Below are 21,758 nucleotides of genomic sequence, written 5' to 3'. Positions count from 1 at the left end.
AACCAAATTCATTTGACATTTTTTTCTTTACAGGATTATGTTTTGAAAACAACTTGAATAGTCTACCGTCTTGCTGGATTGCATTGCTTCACAACATAGAATGTCTTTCTGATCTGGAATTTATCTGGTGGCTATGAATGTGTTTCCTCCTGAATTTACTTCCTATGTTCCATTGGAGCACTGAAGCTCTTCAGGACTGTTGTCTGTTCAGAAGCTAGCCTCTCTTACTCACACTTGTTTAAATTCTGCTAGCAATGAGTTCTCAAAGCCATCCAGGTAAGGTCAAAAATCCTTTCTTTCTAGAATGAAACGTTACCATGGGAAACCAGAAGTGATAGATGATGTGAGTTTTAAGGCTACTTACACATTATGGAGCAAGTTAGGAAACCTACTGTCTCTGAATTGTAATCAGGATCTTGCAAAGGGCAAGGGATGTAGACATGTAGCAGGATCTGGGACCAGGTATGAATAGAGAAGTCTAATAGGGTGCTCTGGGTGAAAATGACCAGTGGAAGAATTTGAGGAATTATAAAGAGTTTTAAAGTAGTGGGGGTAGATGTTGGTGGAAGCTGAAGCAGTGGGTCATTGTCGTCGTCCCTGGTAAATTGCAAGATCTGCCCCATTTCCTTCTGATACCAGCTTCTGCCAACCTAGCAGTTCGAAAGCATACCATTGCAACTGTAGATAAATAGGTACTGCTGCAACGGGAAGGTAAATGGCATTTCTGTGCGCTCTGGCACTTGTCACGGTGTCCCATTGTGCCAGAAGCTGTTAAGTCATGCTGGCCACATGACCTGGAAAGCAGTCTGTGGACAAATGCTGGCTCCCTTGGCCTGAAAAGCGAGATGCGTGCTGCACCCCATAATCACCTTTGATGGGACTTAACTGTCCCGTTACCGTTACCTTTTACCCTTGGAGAAGTATGACTAAGTGTTCTGTAAGGATTTATAAAGCTTCCACAAACAGAAACAGGAAGATGCCTAGAATTAAAGTAGCCGAACTTCCTACAGGGGCTGGATAGGCTTTGTCTAGCTGACTTACAGAACCTGCTGCCCCCGAAAGTATTGGGACACTGGAGTGCATCTTGTATTACAGCCTTCCATGTGCTTCAACTGGGCCAGCTTGGCCAGATGTTGCTCTAGCTTTGTGCATACCAGCTAGACCTCTAGCCCCTGTGCCTTCTGCTTCCTGTGATCTGAGGGCTGGGAATTAAGCATGCGCACTGTCTCCCCCCAAACTTTGCTCTGTGCTGATTCTATGTATGTCGGGCCTCTTTTTACTGACGTTCCAGTTCTTTGAGCCTGTGCCAGCTTCAGTCTCTCAAGTGTCTCAGCACATCCCTCAGCTTGGGCCTTTCCAGGCTTTCATCAAGTGGTACCTGCTCTTTTCAAAACCTGGACTTTTCCAAACTTGGAGTTCTGAACTCCCAAGTTTCGATATAATTGCTCCTTTAATGGCTAGGAAGTTACCACATATTGACAGTCTTAGGTATATCTTGGTCTGTGACATTTTTGCTATAAACTCCACAGGCACACCCAGTAGTGTGTCTTCTGTGCTTTCATTAACACAGATTGCTGTGTGTTTAGCTACTCAGTGCAGTCTTGTGGAGGTGACACGTTATGATAAGATGTTGGCATGAAAGAGGCCTCCACATTTTGTCCTGCATAGAAGTGACCAAGAAACACCACCCATGTAGTAGTATTGGGTGCAGAAACAGGATACAGTATAGTGATTTTTATGTGCTAATAAAGCCACCAGTAATAACAGATGAAATTGTTAATAGTTCTGTGAGTGCTATAATAAAATAATGAATTATTTTATTCTCTGTATTTTGATAGTGTGGAGGAGTTAACTTTTCCTCCACTTACTTTGACTGCTGTGTTGCTATTTTGAACTTTAGGTGCCCTCAAGGGCTATTCATATACTTTTTATTTATATTGAAGTGCCATGCAGTAAAATGTAAATTTCACATTTGGGAAGTAAATATAAATTATTAGTAGCCGGTTGGTTTGTCCTGAAATGAATTCAAGTTGAAGTGAAAGTTGAATTATTGCCCTTTTCTTGCTTTTAAAATAACCTCAAAATATTGGTGCTCTGTTCATTCTAATGTCAGGGGTCACCACACTGAGGGTGCCATACTTCCATTTTATCTTAACTACAAAAGCTTTTTTGTCCCAGAGAAACATTATTGGAGATTGCAAGTTAATATTCTTTCATAAAGGTTATGACTGATTTTTTTAAACGTGAAAATCTGGGGCACAAAGTATTGTGCGCCATTGAAGTATGTATTTTTTTAAAAAGCCGTTTCTGTCAGTACTGAGCATCCAGAGATGCTTTCCTTACTGGACCTATACCATCATGCTTTACTTGTGGTGTTCTAATAAATCACTAGGGAGTATTATCAGTGGCATTGAGCCTCAAACTCCGTCATAGTTTCAAGGCACCATGCGTTTAAGTGAAATCAAGTATATTTGAAAATCTGTTGTAAAAGCCTGCAAAGACCCCACTCCTGCCCCGCCCTGCCCCACCCCATTTTATGACTTTTGGGTCCCTTCTGGGTTCAGTGTGCCTGCGTGGTCATACACATATAGGAAACGCCTAAAGTGGTCACTGCTTGTAGTTCATTTTAAAGTGTCATTTACCATGCTTGCTTTGGCAGCACATAGACTAAAATATAATAAAAGTGTTATTTACCTTAGACTCTCACAGTGGGGCTTAAAAACAAAACAAATGTTGGAGTGGGGGAATTGAGGGGCACCGAACTGGACACTCAAGGTGGCTGTCTCTGCCACCAGTTGTGTAGGCTTCTAATATGTGTTGGCAGGGGCTTCAGCCCCCTCCATATTTCTAGGCAGGGAGCTGAGCCCCTCCAATAATGAGGGGGCTTGCACCCCCCGCTTCCCCCAGGCAAGCACTTGTGCCCAGCCTCAGCTCTGCTCCTGAGTTAGGTCTGACCCAGTGGAGGAGAGGCTGCGGCAGTAACGTTGCTGTGTCACCGCCCCTCGTCTGTACAGGGCTGCAGGTGCGAGGGAGCTCCTGGGTCAGGTCTGACCCAGGAGCTGGAGAGAAGCAGGAGAATCATGGTGGATTGCCGCTGCTCTCAGCTGGGCAGTGCTGTGAGACGATGCTGCTGAGTCAGCATTCTCAGGTAAGTGCTGGCCCGCCAGGTGCGTGTGGGAGGCGTGGAGGGCGTTTTTCACCCTCCCCGCTCACTGCTGTGATCACCAGAGCGCTTTCTGGGAAGGCGTTCTGGCAATCCTCAGAGGGATGCCCATGCGTCCTGGCAGACCTGGCTGGACTAGGGGGCGGGGGTGAGGTGCGAAATGCATGTGTCATGCACATGTGACGGCCTCCCTAATGTTGAGCCCAACTCAACACGCCTGTGTGTTTGTTGTTGTTGTTGTTGTTGTTGTTGTTGTTGTTGTTGTTGTTGTTAGTACAGAATCAGGAAATGGTAGTTACTCGGGATTAATTTGCCCCAAATACAATGGTATGGTTTGGGATACTTTTGATGCTTTATTTTTGGAAATGTTAATTGCTTCTGTGTTTCAAAAGGCCACATAATACACCTGAAGTAACCAAAGGAAATCAAAAGAGAAGCTTAAAAAATGGGAAAACACCACATTACGCTTTCTGAATTTTATTGTGTTGACAATATATACAATTCGTTTTCAGCTTTGCAATCTTGTTTTTTTTTAAAAGGTGCCTAGACATCTCGTCACAGCGACTGTGACCTAGGTTTAAGGAGCAATTTGGGAAATAGCTTATGTATCTGTGTTTCTTAACACTGCTCACCTCCTTATTCTCGAACTGTGAGGGAAGAGTGAGGGCATTGTTGGTTGCACGGCATTTTGGAAAAGTCCAAAGCAACTGATGGTGATATTCTGCTTCTCGCCATCTACCTGCCGTGTTTGTGATGCATTTGGCTGGCCAATGTGGTAGGCAGGATGCTGGGCAAATTCAGGGCATAGAAGAGACCATTACTCTTCAAAAGATGTCAAGCATTTCAGGATTTGGACTGAAGACTCATAAATGATTTCTCTAACTGTCCAGAGCACCATGCCAAGAGGGTACTGTATATTCAAGCCTTTACATTACTAAAATGTGCTTCTAAACTCTGTCATCTTCACATGTTTGCTTTGGAAACTGTTCTGGAACCCTTGCTTGTGGAAAAGCAGCTGTATCTTTGGCATTTGTTAGGGATATTTCATGGGGATAAGCATCCTTTTCATTTAATATCTCTCCCAAATTGTTGCCTCCCAATGTGGATTTGCAGTACAAAAATATTTATCAATGTTTGGGACTGTGATTTGGCTGTACTGTATAATGTCTTCCAGCCCCTGACAAAGAGTTGAATTATTTTGAGTAAAGCTAGTACTTCAGACTTTTTCATAATGGCAGGTGACTTTTGTCCTTCAGCACGCATGGATTGTCTGTAATATTGTGTTCTTCAGGAATCTGCTGAAGGAACAATTTCTTTACATTTTAGTGTATTACACGAATTTCAACAAAAATATATTAAATTTTTTCACTTGCTTTGTCTATCAGGCAAGTAGGCAAGTTTTTTAAAAGGCACAGAGCACTGGGAAATGTTCTGGCATGAATAGAAAATGGATCTTCTCTCAGACAAGGGCACCTGCTCTACATGCCTGGATAGAATCATAGAATGATAGAGTTGGAAGAGACCACAAGGGCCATCCAGTCCAACCTCCTGCCAAGCAGGAAACACCATCAAAGCATTCTTGACATATGGCTGTCAAGCCTCTGCTTAAAGACCTCCAAAGAAGGAGACTCCACCACACTCCTTGGCAGCAAATTCCACTGTCGAACAGCTCTTCCTGTCAGGAAGTTCTTCCTAATGTTTAGGTGGAATCTTCTTTCTTGTAGTTTGAATCCATTGCTCCATGTCCGCTTCTGTGGAGCAGCAGAAAACAACCTTTCACCCTCCTCTATATGACATCCTTTTATATATTTGAACATGGCTATCATATCACCCCTTCACCTTCTCTTCTCCAGGCTAAACATACCCAGCTCCCTAAGCCGTTCCTCATAAGGCATCGTTCCCAGGCCTTTGACCATTTTGGTTGCCCTCCTCTGGACACGTTCCAGCTTGTCAGTATCCTTCTTGAACTGGAAGGATGTGCTTTCCCTCACATTTAATTGCCTTTAGAAAGCCACTGTTCCAATGTCTGCTCAGCAGTTGAGCTGAAAGGCAGTGAGTATCTTGGATAAAGAAAGCATACTCCTTATGTTTTGAGACAACATGCTCACCACACCTATGAATTATTTTGTATTTTTATGTTGTGATCTTCGGATGAAGGGCAGTATACAGTACAAATTTAATAAATAGTAATAATAAATGAAGCCATCACTTTCAGGACAGAGGAAGGAAAGGATAACAGAAGTAATCATGCAGTCTGGCATGGATGTGATGGAAACGAGTTCTTTGTGTATATTAGTGGTGTTGCAAGTACATATCTGGGGCAGGTGTACTGTAAGTATTGCTTATAGAAAAGTACTCCTTCCTAATTATTATCAAGGCTTCTATTTTCCCTTACTCAACCTCAGTCCCATATACACAGAGCAGGATTCAAATGACTTCTGCTTCCACAATGGAGCCTGCCCCCCCACCTCATGTGCCCTTGAGAACAGTGCATGGGGGAAGGAGCAGGGATTGTTCTGTCTGCGAAGCTGATATGCTTGCCTTGATGGAAGGATCAACACAGTACCGTGCTGAATTCCTCACATGACTTTTTGGCTGTATTCATAACTGTGTGGCTTTTTACATTTCTGCGTTCACAGGAGATGACCTGTTACAAGCCAGTTGTCATTGTTTTCTGTAAATGGCAGCCCTCCCGCAGGACTAAATATTTGTCGAACACACACATCAAGTCAACATGAACAAACATATACACACAGTTCTCCTATCCTCCTGTCCAGGCAGGTTAGATTGCTGGGGTTTCGGGCCTTTTGGGGGAAAGTGGTGGTGTTCACCCAGACCACATAGTCCTAAGGCTTCAAGTAAAATTGATGTTCCATAGGACTCAGGGAATCATGCCCACAATTTAATGTGTGTGTGTGTGTGGGGGGGGGGTGAGTTATTATTTTTGTTTGGTACTATAGTATGTATTTTGTGTCTTTATATTTTAAAACCGTCCTGTGATCCTCAGATGAAGGGAGGTATAGACATTTCATTTATAATTATAATAGAGGGGTGGTCACATCCACACCCTCTTACAGGACATATATAGAGTGGCCTTGTGATTTTGCTCCACCACATTTATTAAATTCTACAAGGTGGATAAATAAGTTTTCACTGAAAACATAAAGGAGAAGGCAAAAAGGCAGGAGAAAGCAAACAGGTTCCTCCTTTCAGTTAACCCACCCATTCAATCTGAAAAGTGGAGAGGCAGGAACATGTCGCTTTAGATATCCTGAGATCGCCATCCACATGAATCCTAGTCCTCCTTAGATTGGGGGTGGGGAAAGAATGAATTAATAAATAATAAGAATTTTAAAAGTAAGGTGTACTTGAAGGAGAACTGGGGAGCCCAACACAAAGATTCCTCCTCATAGTCTAGCCCTGCCTCCTACTGGTGGGAGATGACAATCCAAAATGACTGAAAATGCTCTCTCAGAGAAAAATATATTGGACTGTTTAATATAGTAAGTAAACACTAGATTCTTATCTCATACATGATAAAGCTTTCTTATGCCATCTTACCCCTTGCTTTTTCCTGCAAGATCAATTGCAGTCGTTAACAGTCATCAACAGGTTTACCACTCCTATCAGCCAATCACCCATTCCCACCACCCTTCTGAGTAATACCCCTCCCCACCCTCTGACTATACATAAGGGTCTGGTGACTTCTGTTTCAGTGTATCTGAAGAAGTGTGCATGCACACGAAAGCTCATACCTATGACAAACTTAGTTGGTCTCTAAGGTGCTACTGGAAGGATTTTTTTAATTTTTTTATGACTGCGTCAGACCAACACGGCTACCTACCTGCTTAATATACTCGACAACAGGCATCCCCAAATAGCGGCCCTCCAGATATTTCTTTGCATTGCTCGTTTAAGAAGGCCCTCTTGTCTCTCTTTGCTATTTTTTGGAAATCTGCATTCAGTTTCCTGTATCTTTCCCTATCTCCCTTGCATTTTGCTTGCCTCCTCTCCCCCGCTATTTGTAAGGCCTTGTTGGACAGCCATTTTGCTTTCTTGCATTTCCTTTTCCTTGGGATGGTTTTTGTTGCTGCCTCCTGTATAATGTTACGAGCCTCCATCCATAGTTCTTCAGGCACTCTGTCCACCAAATCTAAATCCTTAAACCTGTTCCTCACTTCCACTGTGTATTCATAAGGGATTTGATTTAGATTGTAGCATATTTATTAATATTTTGATTACACCAATAGGTTATAGTGCTATATGGCCCCATTTGTCCTTCATGAAATCTCACCAGCAACCTTTTAAAACTTATCCTGCCCTGTACACTTTTGCAGCCTGCCATGCTCACAATCGTAGTTGCTAAATGTGAATTTCTTTTCCTGGATGTTTTATGATATGAGTCACAGCAGGGCTTTCCCCCCCGCCACCTGGAACTCACCAGAACTCAGTTCCGGCTCCTCTCAAGTAGGAGCCATTGCCACCATAAGAGAACAAGGGAGGTGTTCATGGTGAGTTCTGGCACCTCTGATCTTGTACTAGTGGGCATCTTAGGTGGGCACAGTTTGAAACACTACCACTTTGCAAGAAGGGAGGGTTACCAGTGTGACCCAAAAATGTTGCTTCTTCTTCTAAAAATGCTGTCATTCTTCAAATGGAATCTATTGTTCCTTTACAGGGAATTTAATAATAAATAATTCTAATTTTATTATTTATACCCCACCCATCTGGCTGGGTTTTCCCAGCTACTCTGGGCAGTTTCCAGTATTTGTACAGCTTTGGCTATGGGCTTCTACGGCTATGGGCTTGTTCCACAGTCCTGGTACGGATCCTTTTTGAACACCACTGCAGTGGCAGAGCGAAGGCTAGCCATCATGGGAGACATGGCAGCCTCTTTTCTTTATGACCTTCAGAACATGAACAAAGTTGCTGCCGAGCTTTTCCTATTTAGCCTCTTAAATCCTACACAGTTTTCAGTATTTACCGGTAAGTCTTTTGTTTGCCTTTTGTCTTTCACTGCTTTTATAGGACAAAGGGCAGGATGTTGTTGTTGTTGTTGTTGTTTAGTCGTTTAGTCGTGTCCGACTCTTCGTGACCCCATGGACCATAGCACGCCAGGCACTCCTGTCTTGCACTGCCTCCCGCAGTTTGGTCAAACTCATGTTCGTAGCTTCGAGAACACTGTCCAACCATCTCGTCCTCTGTCGTCCCCTTCTCCTAGTGCCCTCCATCTTTCCCAACATCAGGGTCTTTTCCAAGGATTCTTCTCTTCTCATGAGGTGGCCAAAGTATTGGAGCCTCAGCTTCACGATCTGTCCTTCCAGGGAGCACTCAGGGCTGATTTCCTTAAGAATGGATAGGTTTGATCTTCTAGCAGTCCATGGGACTCTCAAGAGTCTCCTCCAGCACCATAATTCAAAAGCATCAATTCTTCGACGATCAGCCTTCTTTATGGTCCAGCTCTCACTTCCATACATCACTACTGGGAAAACCATAGCTTTAACTATACGGACCTTTGTCGGCAAAGTGATGTCTCTGCTTTTTAAGATGCTGTCTAGGTTTGTCATTGCTTTTCTCCCAAGAAGCAGGCGTCTTTTAATTTCGTGACTGCTGTCACCATCTGCAGTGATCAAGGAGCCCAAGAAAGTAAAATCTCTCACTGCCTCCATTTCTTCCCCTTCTATTTGCCAGGAGGTGATGGGACCAGTGGCCATGATCTTGGTTTTTTTGATGTTGAGCTTCAGACCATATTTTGCGCTCTCCTCTTTCACCCTCATTAAAAGGTTCTTTAATTCCTCCTCGCTTTCTGCCATCAAGGTTGTGTCATCTGCATATCTGAGGTTGTTGATATTTCTTCCGGCAATCTTAATTCCGGCTTGGGATTCATCTAGTCCAGCCTTTCGCATGATGAATTCTGCATATAAGTTAAATAAGCAGGGAGACAATATACAACCTTGTCGTACTCCTTTCCCAATTTTGAACCAATCAGTTGTTCCATATCCAGTTCTAACTGTAGCTTCTTGTCCCACATAGAGATTTCTCAGGAGACAGATGAGGTGATCAGGCACTCCCATTTCTTTAAGAACTTGCCATAGTTTGCTGTGGTCGACACAGTCAAAGGCTTTTGCATAGTCAATGAAGCAGAAGTAGACGTTTTTCTGGAACTCTCTAGCTTTCTCCATAATCCAGCGCATGTTTGCTATTTGGTCTCTGGTTCCTCTGCCCTTTCGAAATCCAGCTTGCACTTCTGGGAGTTCTCGGTCCACATACTGCCTAAGCCTGCCTTGTAGAATTTTAAGCATAACCTTGCTAGCGTGTGAAATGAGCGCAATTGTGCGGTAGTTGGAGCATTCTTTGGCACTGCCCTTCTTTGGAATTGGGATGTAGACTGATCTTCTCCAATCCTCTGGCCATTGCTGAGTTTTCCAAACTTGCTGGCATATTGGGTGTAGCACCTTAACAGCATCATCTTTTAAAATTTTAAATAGTTCAGCTGGAATATCATCACTTCCACTGGCCTTGTTATTAGCAGTGCTTTCTAAGGCCCATTTGACTTCACTCTCCAAGATGTCTGGCTCAAGGTCAGCAACCACACTACCTGGGGTGTACGAGACCTCCATATCTTTCTGGTATAATTCCTCTGTGTATTCCTGCCACCTCTTCTTGATGTCTTCTGCTTCTGTTAGGTCCTTACCACTTTTGTCCTTGATTATGGTAATCTTTGTACGAAATGTTCCTTTCATATCTCCAATTTTCTTGAACAGATCTCTGGTTTTCCCCATTCTATTGTTTTCCTCTATTTCTTTGCATTGCTCATTTAAGAAGACCCTCTTGTCTCTCCTTGCTGTTTTTTGGAAATCTGCATTCAGTTTCCTGTATCTTTCCCTATCTCCCTTGCATTTTGCTTGCCGACTCTCCTCCGCTATTTGTAAGGCCTCGTTGGACAGCCATTTTGCTTTCTTGCATTTCCTTTTCCTTGGGATGGTTTTCGTTGCTGCCTCCTGTATAATGTTACGAGCCTCCATCCATAGTTCTTCAGGCATTCTGTCCACCAAATCTAAATCCTTAAACCTGTTCCTCACTTCCACTGTGTATTCATAAGGGATTTGATTCAGATTGTATCTTACTGGCCCAGTGGTTTTTCCTACTTTCTTCAGTTTAAGCTGGAATTTTGCTATAAGAAGCTGATGATCTGAGTTACAGTCAGCTCCAGGTCTTGTTTTTGCTGACTGTATAGAGCTTCTCCATCTTTGGCTGCAGAGAATATAATCAATCTGATTTCGATGCTGCCCATTTGGTGATATCCATGTGTAGAGTCGTCTCTTGTGTTGTTGGAAGAGAGTGTTTGTGATGACCAGCTTGTTCTCTTGACAGAACTCTATTAGCCTTTGCCCTGCTTCATTTTGAACTCCAAGGCCAAACTTGCCAGTTGTTCCTTTTATCTCTTGATTCCCTACTTTAGCATTCCAATCCCCTGTAATGAGAAGAACATCCTTCTTTGGTGTCATTTCTAGAAGTTGTTGTAGGTCTTCATAGAATTGGTCAATTTCACTTTCTTCAGCACCGGTAGTTGGTGCATAAACTTGGATTACTGTGATGTTAAAAGGTCTGCCTTGGATTCGTATCGAGATCATTCTGTCATTTTTGAGATTGCATCCCATTACAGCTTTTGCCACTCTTTTGTTGACTATGAGGGCCACTCCATTTCTTCTACAGGATTCCTGCCCACAGTAGTAGATATGATAGTCACCCGAACTGAATTCGCCCATTCCCTTCCATTTTAGTTCACTGATGCCCAGGATGTCGATATTTATTCATGTCATCTCATTTTTGACCACATCCAGCTTACCTCCACTCATGGTTCTTACATTCCAGGTTCCTATGCAATATTTTTCTTTACAGCATCGGACTTTCCTTTCGCTTCCAGGCATATCCGCAACTGAGCGTCCTTTCGGCTTTGGCCCAGCCGCTTCATCAGCTCTGAATCTACTTGTACTTGTCCTCCGCTCTTCCTCAGTAGCATGTTGGACGCCTTCCGACCTGAGGGGCTCATCTTCCAGCGTCATAACTTTTATATGCCTGTTGTCTTTGTCCATGGAGTTTTCTTGGCAGGGATACTGGAGTGGCTTGCCAGTTCCTTCTCCAGGTGGATCACGTTTAGTCAAAACTCTCCACTATGACCTGTCCATCTTGGGTGGCCCTGCATGGCATAGCTCATAGCTTCTCTGAGTTATTCAAGCCCCTTCGCCACGACAAGCCATTGATCCATGTATTATAACAGCAGTGAAAAGCCCCAAACGATTCCAGATTGTAGTTTAATTTCATGCACTTAATAAAAAGGAACCCAAAATTCTCAGAATTGTTCATTACTTTGTTCAGTATGTTTTTATTAACTCTGTAATAGCTTCTTCTGCAACTTGTTGAAGTATGAACTTAAAGTTTCTACTAATTATTTACCAATTACTTAACCAAACTGTTAGAATTATAAATTTGTATTGTATTAGGTATCATAAGCTACAACAGTTGCTTACAATTTAAATGCATGGTACAAAATGCCAGTAATATAAACACACTGTGTAACAACAACCATGTTCTTAACATAAAATTTTGTTCAATACAGTTGAATACTGAAACAAAATGTACTGTAATGTAAATTGTACTTATACAGGTACCTGAAAACTCTCTCTCTCTCTCTCTCTGTGTGTATACACACACACACACACACACACACACACACACACACACACACACACTAGCTGTCCCGGCCACGCGTTGCTGTGGCTCATCCTTGTGACTGCCCCCACCCTGTTCCGACCCATGACCTATCCCGCCTCCCACCCTGGACTTATCCCTGTGATTGGCCCCATCCTGTACCCCTCGCAAACCCCTGCGGCCTGGCCGGTTCCCCTGCATTGGTGTTGTTTTCTGTTAAAGGCCCATATTCAGTTGGTTGGAATGTTCTGTTGTGATGTCACTGATAGTATGCAGCCAATGGCAGCAGGTGAGGTGTATGTTCCTTTGACGTCCACTGGAGGGCGCTATGGTTTTTATTATTATAGAAAATTCCGTTTTTACCTGCCAAAGGTTTGGCACATGTGGAATCTAAGGTTATGTTGGCACTCGCGTATTGGTACTGGATGCTTTGTCCAAATTTGAACGCAATCGGTGAAGCGATTTCCGAAAAAAGTGGAAAGTCCCAAAAATGGACCCTTTACATTTACATTTATATTTATATATATATAGAGAGAGAGAGAGAGAGAGAATTGTAGCTCAGTTTCTTCGCCTCTATTTGTGTGCTGAGGCACCAAGAGGACCCCCCAATAACTCACACAGACACCATAATTTTTGTTAAAGTTTTTGGCATTAAAATTTGGCCACAACTTTTTTATTAAAATACAATCAATTAAATGTGAGTGGTTGCTTAGTCATTGGTTCCCCAGCCATCTGTCTCCCGCCTGAGACAGATCTGACTCCCTCTAGCCTAGTAGGGGAGTCAGTAAGTAAGCACCCCCTGAGAGGTGATATGATAACCATGTTCAAATATATAAAAGGATGTCATATAGAGGAGGGAGAAAGGTTGTTTTCTGCTGCTCCAGAGAAGCGGACACGGAGCAACGGATTCAAACTACAAGAAAGAAAATTCCACCTAAACATTAGGAAGAACTTCCTGACAGTAAGAGCTGTTCGGCAGTGGAATTTGCTGCCAAGGAGTGTGGTGGAGTCTCCTTCTTTGGAGCTCTTTAAGCAGAGGCTTGACAGCCATCTGTCAGGAATGCTTTGATGGTGTTTCCTGCTTGGCAGGGGGTTGGACTGGATGGCCCTTGTGGTCTCTTCCAACTCTATGATTCTATGAGAACACTGTTCTATGAGAGAGGACGGGGCAGGGGGCACAAGCCCTTCTTTGTCCTCTCCCCAGATGCTCCCCGCGGCTCATGCGTGGTCCTGACCCCTAGCGGGGATAAACAGACAAACATGTGGAGCCCGGGATTCCTTTAACGGAATACTTCTATATGGCAGCAGCAATCACATGAGGGTCAGGCCCAGCCAAAATCCGTACCCCTCGACCAATTATTTGAACCAATGACTAACCGCAACCTTACAAGTTGTGACTAGTTGCAGTATGGTAAGCAAAAACCACCTGGCACCAGCCAATCAGTCAAGTGGAAAAATTCCCACCAGGCCCCTGAATACAGGCGACCACCTAGACAGGCACTGCAAGGTCAAGCAAAGGGGCCTAAATGAAGCGGAGGGTGGGCGGGAGATTCGAAGCGAGCAGCAAAGAGGTAGCACAAACTGCTCCTTCAGCTTAAACCAAGCAAGGGCTGTCAATCAACAAATTGCAACAAGGAAAAACCCCCAGCAACAATTAAACCACCAATCAAAGCCCAATATCAGACCCACCCCCAAGGCCCCGGGTCGTCTTGTTAGCCGCAACCCATGCTCTCTCCTATGGAGAGAACCTGCTTTTTTCATCAGGTCATGTCTTCAGAACCTCTGGTGAACTTTAACCTGCTGGAGCTACTAACACTAGGTGGCTTTCTCTCTTTTTTTCAGATGGACTTTCTGGCAGGGACCAGCCAGTAGAATTGTTAAATCCAGCCAGAGTAAACCATATGCCAAGTTCTGGTAAGAGATAAAGCTAATATTAGCTGTTTAATATTATGCCATATGTGAGAAGTATACCTAACATTCTGTAAGGGATGGGAGATCTGTACTTTTGGAATCATTTGGAGCATAGATTTTTTTGTAATATTTAATTTCAACTATGGAAAAATAATACTTAACAATGGAAATGGGAAGGATATTGAAGGAAGTATACAAAGCAAAGCTGAGGCCAAATAGTTTTACTAATTTTTATATTAACCTTGGAGTTTTATTTACAGGTAGGTAGCCGTGTTGGTCTGAGTCGAAACAAAATAAAAAAATTCCTTCAGTAGCACCTTAAAGACCAACTAAGATTTTATTTTGGTATGAGCTTTCGTGTGCATGCACACTTCTTCAGATACACTTCATCAGATACTTCTGTTTCAGTGTATCTGATGAAGTATGCATGCACACGAAAGCTCATACCAAAATATAAACTTAGTTGGTCTTTAAGGTGCTACTGAAGGAATTTTTTTATTTTGCTTGGAGTTTTATGTTGATGCCTCATCTGTGTAAATATTCGTTCCTTTCCATCTGGTGATTATTCTTTGGAATGAGTAGATGTGACAGAAATTAACTTATTTTTTGGAAAAAGTTTAACTATCCATTATAGGTAATATTAAGTTATATATAATCCTGGCCTATGCTGCAATATATATAAATATAAAATTGTAATCTATTTGATGCTATTGATTGGTACTAACCTATAATTAATTTGTATAGGGAAATAGGATGGAATGATGTGAAGCTTGTATAATCAAGCATCCAGATTGTTTTTAAAGTGTGATCTAAGAAGTTGTGGAAAAAGAATGAAATTCCAGAAGTCACTTTCCCAGTTGTACAGCAAAAGAAGGGGGAGCAAACAAGCCTGAGGCTTTGCTCAGGTTCATTCTAAACTGCATGTAGTGCTAAACCGTGATTTATAGTTATTCATGAACCAGCTCTTGGTTGTGCTTTGGGCTTTTGGATTCCTCTTTGTGTGTGTGGCTGGAGGTAGTGTGGGAGTGATGAACTGGTTAATGTTCACCAGGCTTAGCTTAAAAGAAGCAACTTCAAACCATTCTTTGTTTTAAGCATTCTGGGTCTGGATGGCATGGCAAGCTGTGGTTAACCAAAATTGAAAGCAAAAGATTCCGTTTTTGGAGATAAATTTGGTGCACATGTAATCCTGACCATGGTTAGCTCTTTGCCCCCTCCCCCCCCCAAAAAACACAGGGAAAATTCTCATAGTTTGGAGAAAGGACTGAATTTTCTGACCTTAAGAAGACCTGTTCAACCGTGAAACAGACTCCCACAAGAGGTAGCAGACATTGGAGGTTTTTAAGCAAAGATTGGATGGCCCTCTGTCATGGATGAGATTCCTACATTGATACTGGGGTCCCTTCCAACTCTACAATTCTATAGTTTTATTATTCTAACTTGGGAACATGTTCCAGATCGCCTTATCATTGTTGAGAGACTAGCACATATTGTCTGTGCGGAGCTCATCCTAGTGTCTTACTGTGAAGGACTTTCAGTTTGAATATGGCTTGCAATATATAAACCATATTACTTATATTGTTTGTTGTTTAGTCGTGTCCGACTCTTCGTGACCCCATGGACCAGAGCACGCCAGGCACTCCTGTCTTGCACTGCCTCCCGCAGTTTGGTCAGACCCATGTTGGTAGCTTCGAGAACACTGTCCATTACGTTTTAAAGTTCTGCTTGATTTTTATCTTCTGGTTTGAATCCTTAGTCTAGTTTCATAGTGTTCAACATATTATAATCATTTGTGAGTAAAAAGGCTTTTAAAACAGAATGGACAAATACCTGGTGATTGTCAGCTATAGCTTGCTATAATTCCATGTTGAGGTATGTTCTACTACAGCTTAAATAAAAATATCATTCCTGTATCTTGGCACTGCAGTCAGATACTGCAGAAGCTTGTTTCTATAAATAGCTATGATCTCACTGTCTCTTAGTGTTTCAGCAAATTTTGACATTTACTGAAGTGTGGACCATGAATAGAATGCCATGCATATACAGTGCAATCTTCTAAGCAATAACACTGTTAAGCATGTATTTGTGACAAATATTGAGCAGAAGAAAAATGATGCTCAGTGAACAATTTTTAGAGATAATTTTTAAATGGATTCTGGGGGGTTCATCCTCTAAGTGAATTGCTAGTCTAAGTGGCTTTGTGCTAATATATTCTTGAGAATTAACAGCATTTGTTCGAATGTTCCTTTGAATTTATTACTATTTCCATTTGATATACGTTGGACATACCCAAATCATATGCTACATTTTTCTCAGATGAAAATATTTTGGCAGCCATTAACTTGATCTAAAATTCTGAAGGACTTGTAAAATATATGTTGAGTTCTAGTGCAAGGATTTTAGTGTCTGAAATAGCTTAAGATACTCAAGATGATCATTGCACATTGATTCACACAGGAAATAACGCGAGAAACTATGTTGGTGGGTTCAAGTTCAGAGACTAGGTTTCAAAACGTTGGTTAGATAGTTGTGTTCGTTCCTCACATATTGTGTGTTAAGTTAAATGTGGGGCACTGGAGTGCTGAATCTTTCATGTGTTGCCACCATTAGCAAGCAGAAAACACTTTCACTCGCATAAAGAGGGAGGGGCAAAGTTTCCTTCCAGCAAGAGTCCCCTATACCTACTGTGTTTCTCCAAAAATAAGACACAGTCTTATATTTATTTTTCAACAAAACAAAACACTTATTTTCAGGGGATATCTTATTTTTTCCCTCCTCCTCCTGCATTGCCAGCATTGCTGCTGCGCCTATCACTATGTCTTATTTTCGGGGTATGGCTTATATTCCTTGAATGCTTAAAAATCCTGCTATGGCTTATTTTACATCTTAAAATAGGGAAAACAGGGGAGCTAAGAGGGTGTTATTGGGAGGAGGCTTAGATTTAAAAGTTTAGATTTAAAAATATATGAACATTGTCTGAGTGAACTCTGTGTGTGTGCAAAACAAATTCACTAAAAATACATTTTCATTTTACACTTTATAGTCATAAGTAAAATGTCTTGGAGATTAGTTTTTTACATAGGCAATCTTTGGAAAATTTTAATTTCTCAGTATGCAAGTTTTAACTTGGTGTTAAAATGATAACTAAGACAGTGATCTATCTATAATAAAAAGTAATATAATCATTGAAAACATATAGGATATTCTTTTGTGGTGTTGAAAAGACTGGACTTCAAGAATACAACCTATTCATAATTTAAACCTAATTTGTGCCTTTGGCATCGCTCATTAAAACTCTGAATATAGCCTTTGTATACTTTTTTGTAGACGTCATGAATCTGATCATACTAATATGTTGTGAGGACATAGCTGTTAAAAGCAATTTTCTAGTTCACCATAAAATATTCATGACAATACAGGCCTTTTCTCTTTGGCTGACATGTTCATTAAGTAGAGAAGGTTTTATTGTTTCCCGAAGAGTACTGTGGGTCAGAGGCACTCATTGCTTCTGTTTGGAAGTTGTGGCATGTCTGATAGTTTTTTGTGACTGAAGTAGTATGAGTCATGTTTGACGCACCAGTCTGTGAATACAATGAATGGGAATGATGTTGATGATTTCTGCAGCTGGCATGCTTGTCTAATACTGAAGGCATTTGAGGTAGATATTATTTGTAGCAACTAAATAGGTAAAATGTGTAGGTTTTCTTCAGAAGTGGCTCTGCCACAGTGTACCGGTAAGGTACCACTCCGGCAGGAAGGTAAACAGTGTTTCCGTGCGCTGCTCTGGTTCACCAGAAGCGGCTTTGTCATGCTGGCCACATGACCTGGAAGCTGTCTGTGGACAAATGCCGGCTTCCTTGGCCAGTAAAGTGAGATGAGCGCTGCAACCTCAGAGTCGGTCACGACTGGACCTAGTGGTCAGGGATCCCTTTACCTTTACAGGGCAAATTTGAGATGTATGCTAATGGAGAAACATTGAGTTGCTGATTCTTTATATTAGTACAGAAATGCTGAAATGACAAAATGCAGTTTCATGTTGAATGAACTATACATCTGTTTTCAAATTGGAGAGCTTTCATGGGACTTCTGGGCTCTAATCTAGAGAAGACAAGTCAAGTGTGAGTCCAAGTGAAATCAATAGGATATGGACTCTCACTCTCTTCAGTGGGCTGGGGTCATGATAAAATACTCTGGTTTTGTAGTTTTTAAGTGTCAGTGGTATCTCTGGTTGCGGACGGGATCTGTTCCAGAGCTCTGGTCGGATCCGCAACCGGAGGGACCGCTTCTGCACAAGTGCATGCAGTGAAACACTTCTGGGTTTGCCGCTTTCGCAACCCGAAGTTTATATTACCTAAGCCAAGGTGCTACTGTATATTCAAACTCGTATACCGTATTACTATGTTGCTAAAACTATTTCAAGCACCCTTTTCAGTTAGAAAGGCAGGATAAAAAGGGTGTAAAGGAAAGAAATAATATATAGGACTTTGCTTCTAGATCTTGCTAAATTACATGTAGGTAATATGCATATGAACATACCAGAAATATGTACTGATTTATCACGATGATCTTGATAAAATAATTTTGTTTGGTCTCCTGGGGGCCTTGAGGTTGTAATGATTGCTATTGGTAAACCAGGGTTGTTATAAAATAGATTTATGTAAGGCATATTGTTTTCTGGAAGGCATTATGAATGAAGTTTCCTATATCATTGTATAACATTGCATAACCCATCCCAAATTCTTAGGGTCAGCACTAGAAATTCAGATATATAAACTAATCCCCAAATGGCACCTTAAACTTTGGTTACAATCACCACAACAGAATATCCAGGCACCACTTTTTGCAATTATATTTATTATGTTGATTTTATAATTATTACTCATTCATTGAAGGGAGTCCAAGATGGATGGGAGTTTCTAAAAGGAGAAATATTGAAGGCCCCAAAGAACCAGTGTGGTGTAGTGGTTAAGAGCGGTAGACTCGTAATCTGGGGAACCAGGTCCGCGTCTCTGCTCCTCCCCATGCAGCTGCTGGGTGACCTTGGGCTAGTCACACTTCTCTGAAGTCTCTCAGCCCCACTCACCTCACAGAGTGTTTGTTGTGGGGGAGGAAGGGAAAGGAGAATGTTAGCCGTTTTGAGACTCCTTCGGGATATCAAATCCCAAACTCCTGGGGGTAATAGGAGACAATGACACCCGAAGTGTGTTGCTTATGTCCAGTTTATTCCGTTGTTTTGTTTTAGTCCATGCAGAAAACCCCGCTTCACACAGATAGGTTGTCGGAAATGGCAATAGGGATTTAAGTGCTGTGGTGGCAATCTCAGGGTATTCCGCCATGACTTTAATCCAGAACACGGGCAGAGTTGTTATCTCGAACGTTGTTTTAAGGCCGCCGTCATTTGCAATCTCCAGCAGTTGATCATCTTCTTGCACAGACATGCTAGATTCACCTGATTTGTTGGGTCGTGGATCCATTCCTTACCAGTTCGTGGGTCTTTTGTGGTTGGGAAGTAGCACTCGAACTCTCTTAAAAGCAAAGACAGGTGATCGTGCACCAACTGGGAGAATGAATGTTCAGGCTCAGTCTCGCCTAAAATCTCCGCTAATGTCTGAAGCATGTCCAAAATGCCTCTGTTCACGCGCCGTCCCCACAACTCCAGTTTGGCTTTAAATGCAGCTACTTTGTCTGCCAACTTGAAAACAGTTGTCATTTTCCCCTGAAGGCCCAGATTGAGTTCATTGAGCAGGCTGAAGATGTCACACAGGTAAGCCAGTTTTGCGACCCATTCCTTGTCACTGAAATGAGAGAAATCTTTGCAATGGCTCTCATCATTCAAATACTCTGATTAGTGATTTTCTTCTGGATAACCATCTTATTTCTATGTATTAGATAGGGTTGCTTCGACTTACAATTTTTTTCGACTTACAAATATGCGTTCAGAATGCATTAAATTCGTAAGTAGAGGTACCGCTGTATAGGAAAAGAGGTGGTAGTAAGGGACCACCTAGCTACTTTAAATGAATTCAAATCTCCAGGGCCTGAAGAGCTGCCTCCAAGGGTTCTAAAGGAGATTGAGGATGTAATCTCAGAGCCTTTGTCTATGATCGTTGAGAATTCTTGGAGAACAGGTGAGGCCCCTGCAGGCTGGAGGTGGGCAGATCATAGAATCATAGAATCATAGAATCATAGAGTTGGAAGAGACCACAAGGGCCATCCAGTCCAACCCCCTGCCAAGCAGGAAACACCATCAAAGCATTCCTGACAGATGGCTGTCAAGCCTCTGCTTAAAGACCTCCAAAGAAGGAGACTCCACCACACTCCTTGGCAGCAAATTCCACTGCCGAACAGCTCTTACTGTCAGGAAGTTCTTCCTAATGTTGTCCCCATCTTCAAAGGGTGAAGACCCAGGTACCTACTGACAGTTGAACTTGACATCAATACCAGGAAAGGTCCTAGAACAGATAATTCAACAGTCAGCCCTTGCTAATGCTGCCTTAGCCAGCTCTTCCCTGCCAGCAGGCTGCTGCAAAAATCACCACATCTTTGAGAACAGGTTAGCTCTCCCCATCATCACTGGAAATAGCTACAATAGGCTGAGCAAAAACAGATGCCTGTAAACATTTCTGCCTCTTTGAGAACTGGTCAGCTCTCCCCTACCATTGCTACAAATAGCTACAGGTTGAGAAAAAATGACCCTCTAAAAATCTCTGTCTCTTTGAGAAACAGGCTGCTGCAAATAACCGCTGCCTCTTTGAGAAAAGGTTATCGCTACAAATAGCTACAAAAGGTTGTGCAAAAACTGCAGCCTGATTGAGAAACAGATCTTTCAGAAACTATCTCTACAGTCTCCCCTGCTTCCTCTCTCTCTCTCTCTCTCTCTCTCTCTCTCTCTCTCTCTCTCTCTCTCTCTCTCTCTGTGTGTGTGTGTGTGTGTGTTAACCCTTTCCCTTCCTTGCTCCAGTGATGAGCTTCTCTGTGGCACTACCCTTCCTACCGGTAGGAACTTCCTTTTTGTAGCGTTGTCTCAGAATAAAAGGGACCCCCTGTGTTTTTTGTGTGCGCCTTTCTTTTGGGGCAGAAGCAACCCACAGACTATATGGCTATGGCAACAGAGGACATTGACGAATGCCCTCTGATATGGTGGAAGGCACATGAGGCATCCTTCCCAGTGTTGAAGGTGCTTGCAAAGAATTTTTTGGCTATCCAAAAATGGAACAAGTGTGCCATCTGAAAGTGTGTTCAGCACTGCCAGTAATGTTCTTCAAAGACAAATGACATCTCTATTGCCAGAGAATGCCGAAATGCAGATTTTCCTTGCAAAAAATATAAATTTCATTTAATATTTTTTTGTTCTGTAAAATTTTATCCATTCTTTCTGGTTTGGCCTGGTTTATAAAAGAAATCATTTTTTCCTGGCAATAAAAATATAAATTTTGTTTTAAAATCTTTTGTTCTGTTAAAATTTATCCATTCCATTCTTTCTACTTTGGCCTGGTTTAGAAAAGAAAATTAACTATCAATCAAATAACTGGAGTTGTGGGATGTAGTTTAAACCACTGAGCCTCTTGGGCTTGCCCATTGCAAGGTTGGCAGTTCAAATCCGTGTTATGGGGTGAGCTCCCTTTGCTCTGTCCCAGCTTCTGCCAACCTAGCAGTTCAAAAACATATCGGTGCAAGTAGATAAATAGGTACTGCGGCAACGGAAAGGTAAACAGCGTTTCTGTGCACTCTGGTTTCTGTCATGGTGTTCTGTTGCACCAGAAGCGGTTTAGTTATGCTGGCCACATGACTCAGAAAGCTGTCTGTGGACAAATGCCAGCTTCTTCCGCCTGAAGTGAAATGAGCGCCTCACCCCATAGTCGCCTTTGACTGGACTTAACTGTCCAGCGGTCCTTTACCTTTTATACTCAATAGTGAATTATACTTAGATACAGTAACTAAAAGTGTGACACTGAATTTTCCTTTTACTTAT

At 42.2% G+C, this 21,758-nt stretch overlaps 1 protein-coding gene across 5 annotated transcripts in view; it reads left to right on the top strand.

Moving 5' to 3' along the window:
• HDAC4 (histone deacetylase 4) overlaps nucleotides 1–21,758 on the top strand; it is a 120,366-nt gene that overhangs the window by 20,749 nt on the left and 77,859 nt on the right. For 3 of the 5 annotated variants that reach the window (XM_035140321.2, XM_060282698.1, XM_035140330.2), the window contains exons 2-3: nucleotides 34–276; nucleotides 13,718–13,789. The exons of 1 other annotated variant lie outside the window; for it this stretch is intronic. In XM_035140321.2, coding sequence (XP_034996212.1) covers nucleotides 255–276; nucleotides 13,718–13,789 — 94 coding nt within the window. In that variant the 5' untranslated portion in view covers nucleotides 34–254. The remainder of the gene's footprint in view (nucleotides 1–33; nucleotides 277–13,717; nucleotides 13,790–21,758) is intronic. One more of the 5 variants, XM_060282703.1, reaches the window with a different exon arrangement.

This window comes from Zootoca vivipara, chromosome 1, assembly GCF_963506605.1.
Source record: "Zootoca vivipara chromosome 1, rZooViv1.1, whole genome shotgun sequence".
In the NCBI taxonomy this organism is placed as follows: domain Eukaryota; kingdom Metazoa; phylum Chordata; class Lepidosauria; order Squamata; family Lacertidae; genus Zootoca; species Zootoca vivipara.
Note: the sequence above shows the minus strand (reverse complement) of the source record. Positions and strands in the feature narration are given on the sequence as shown.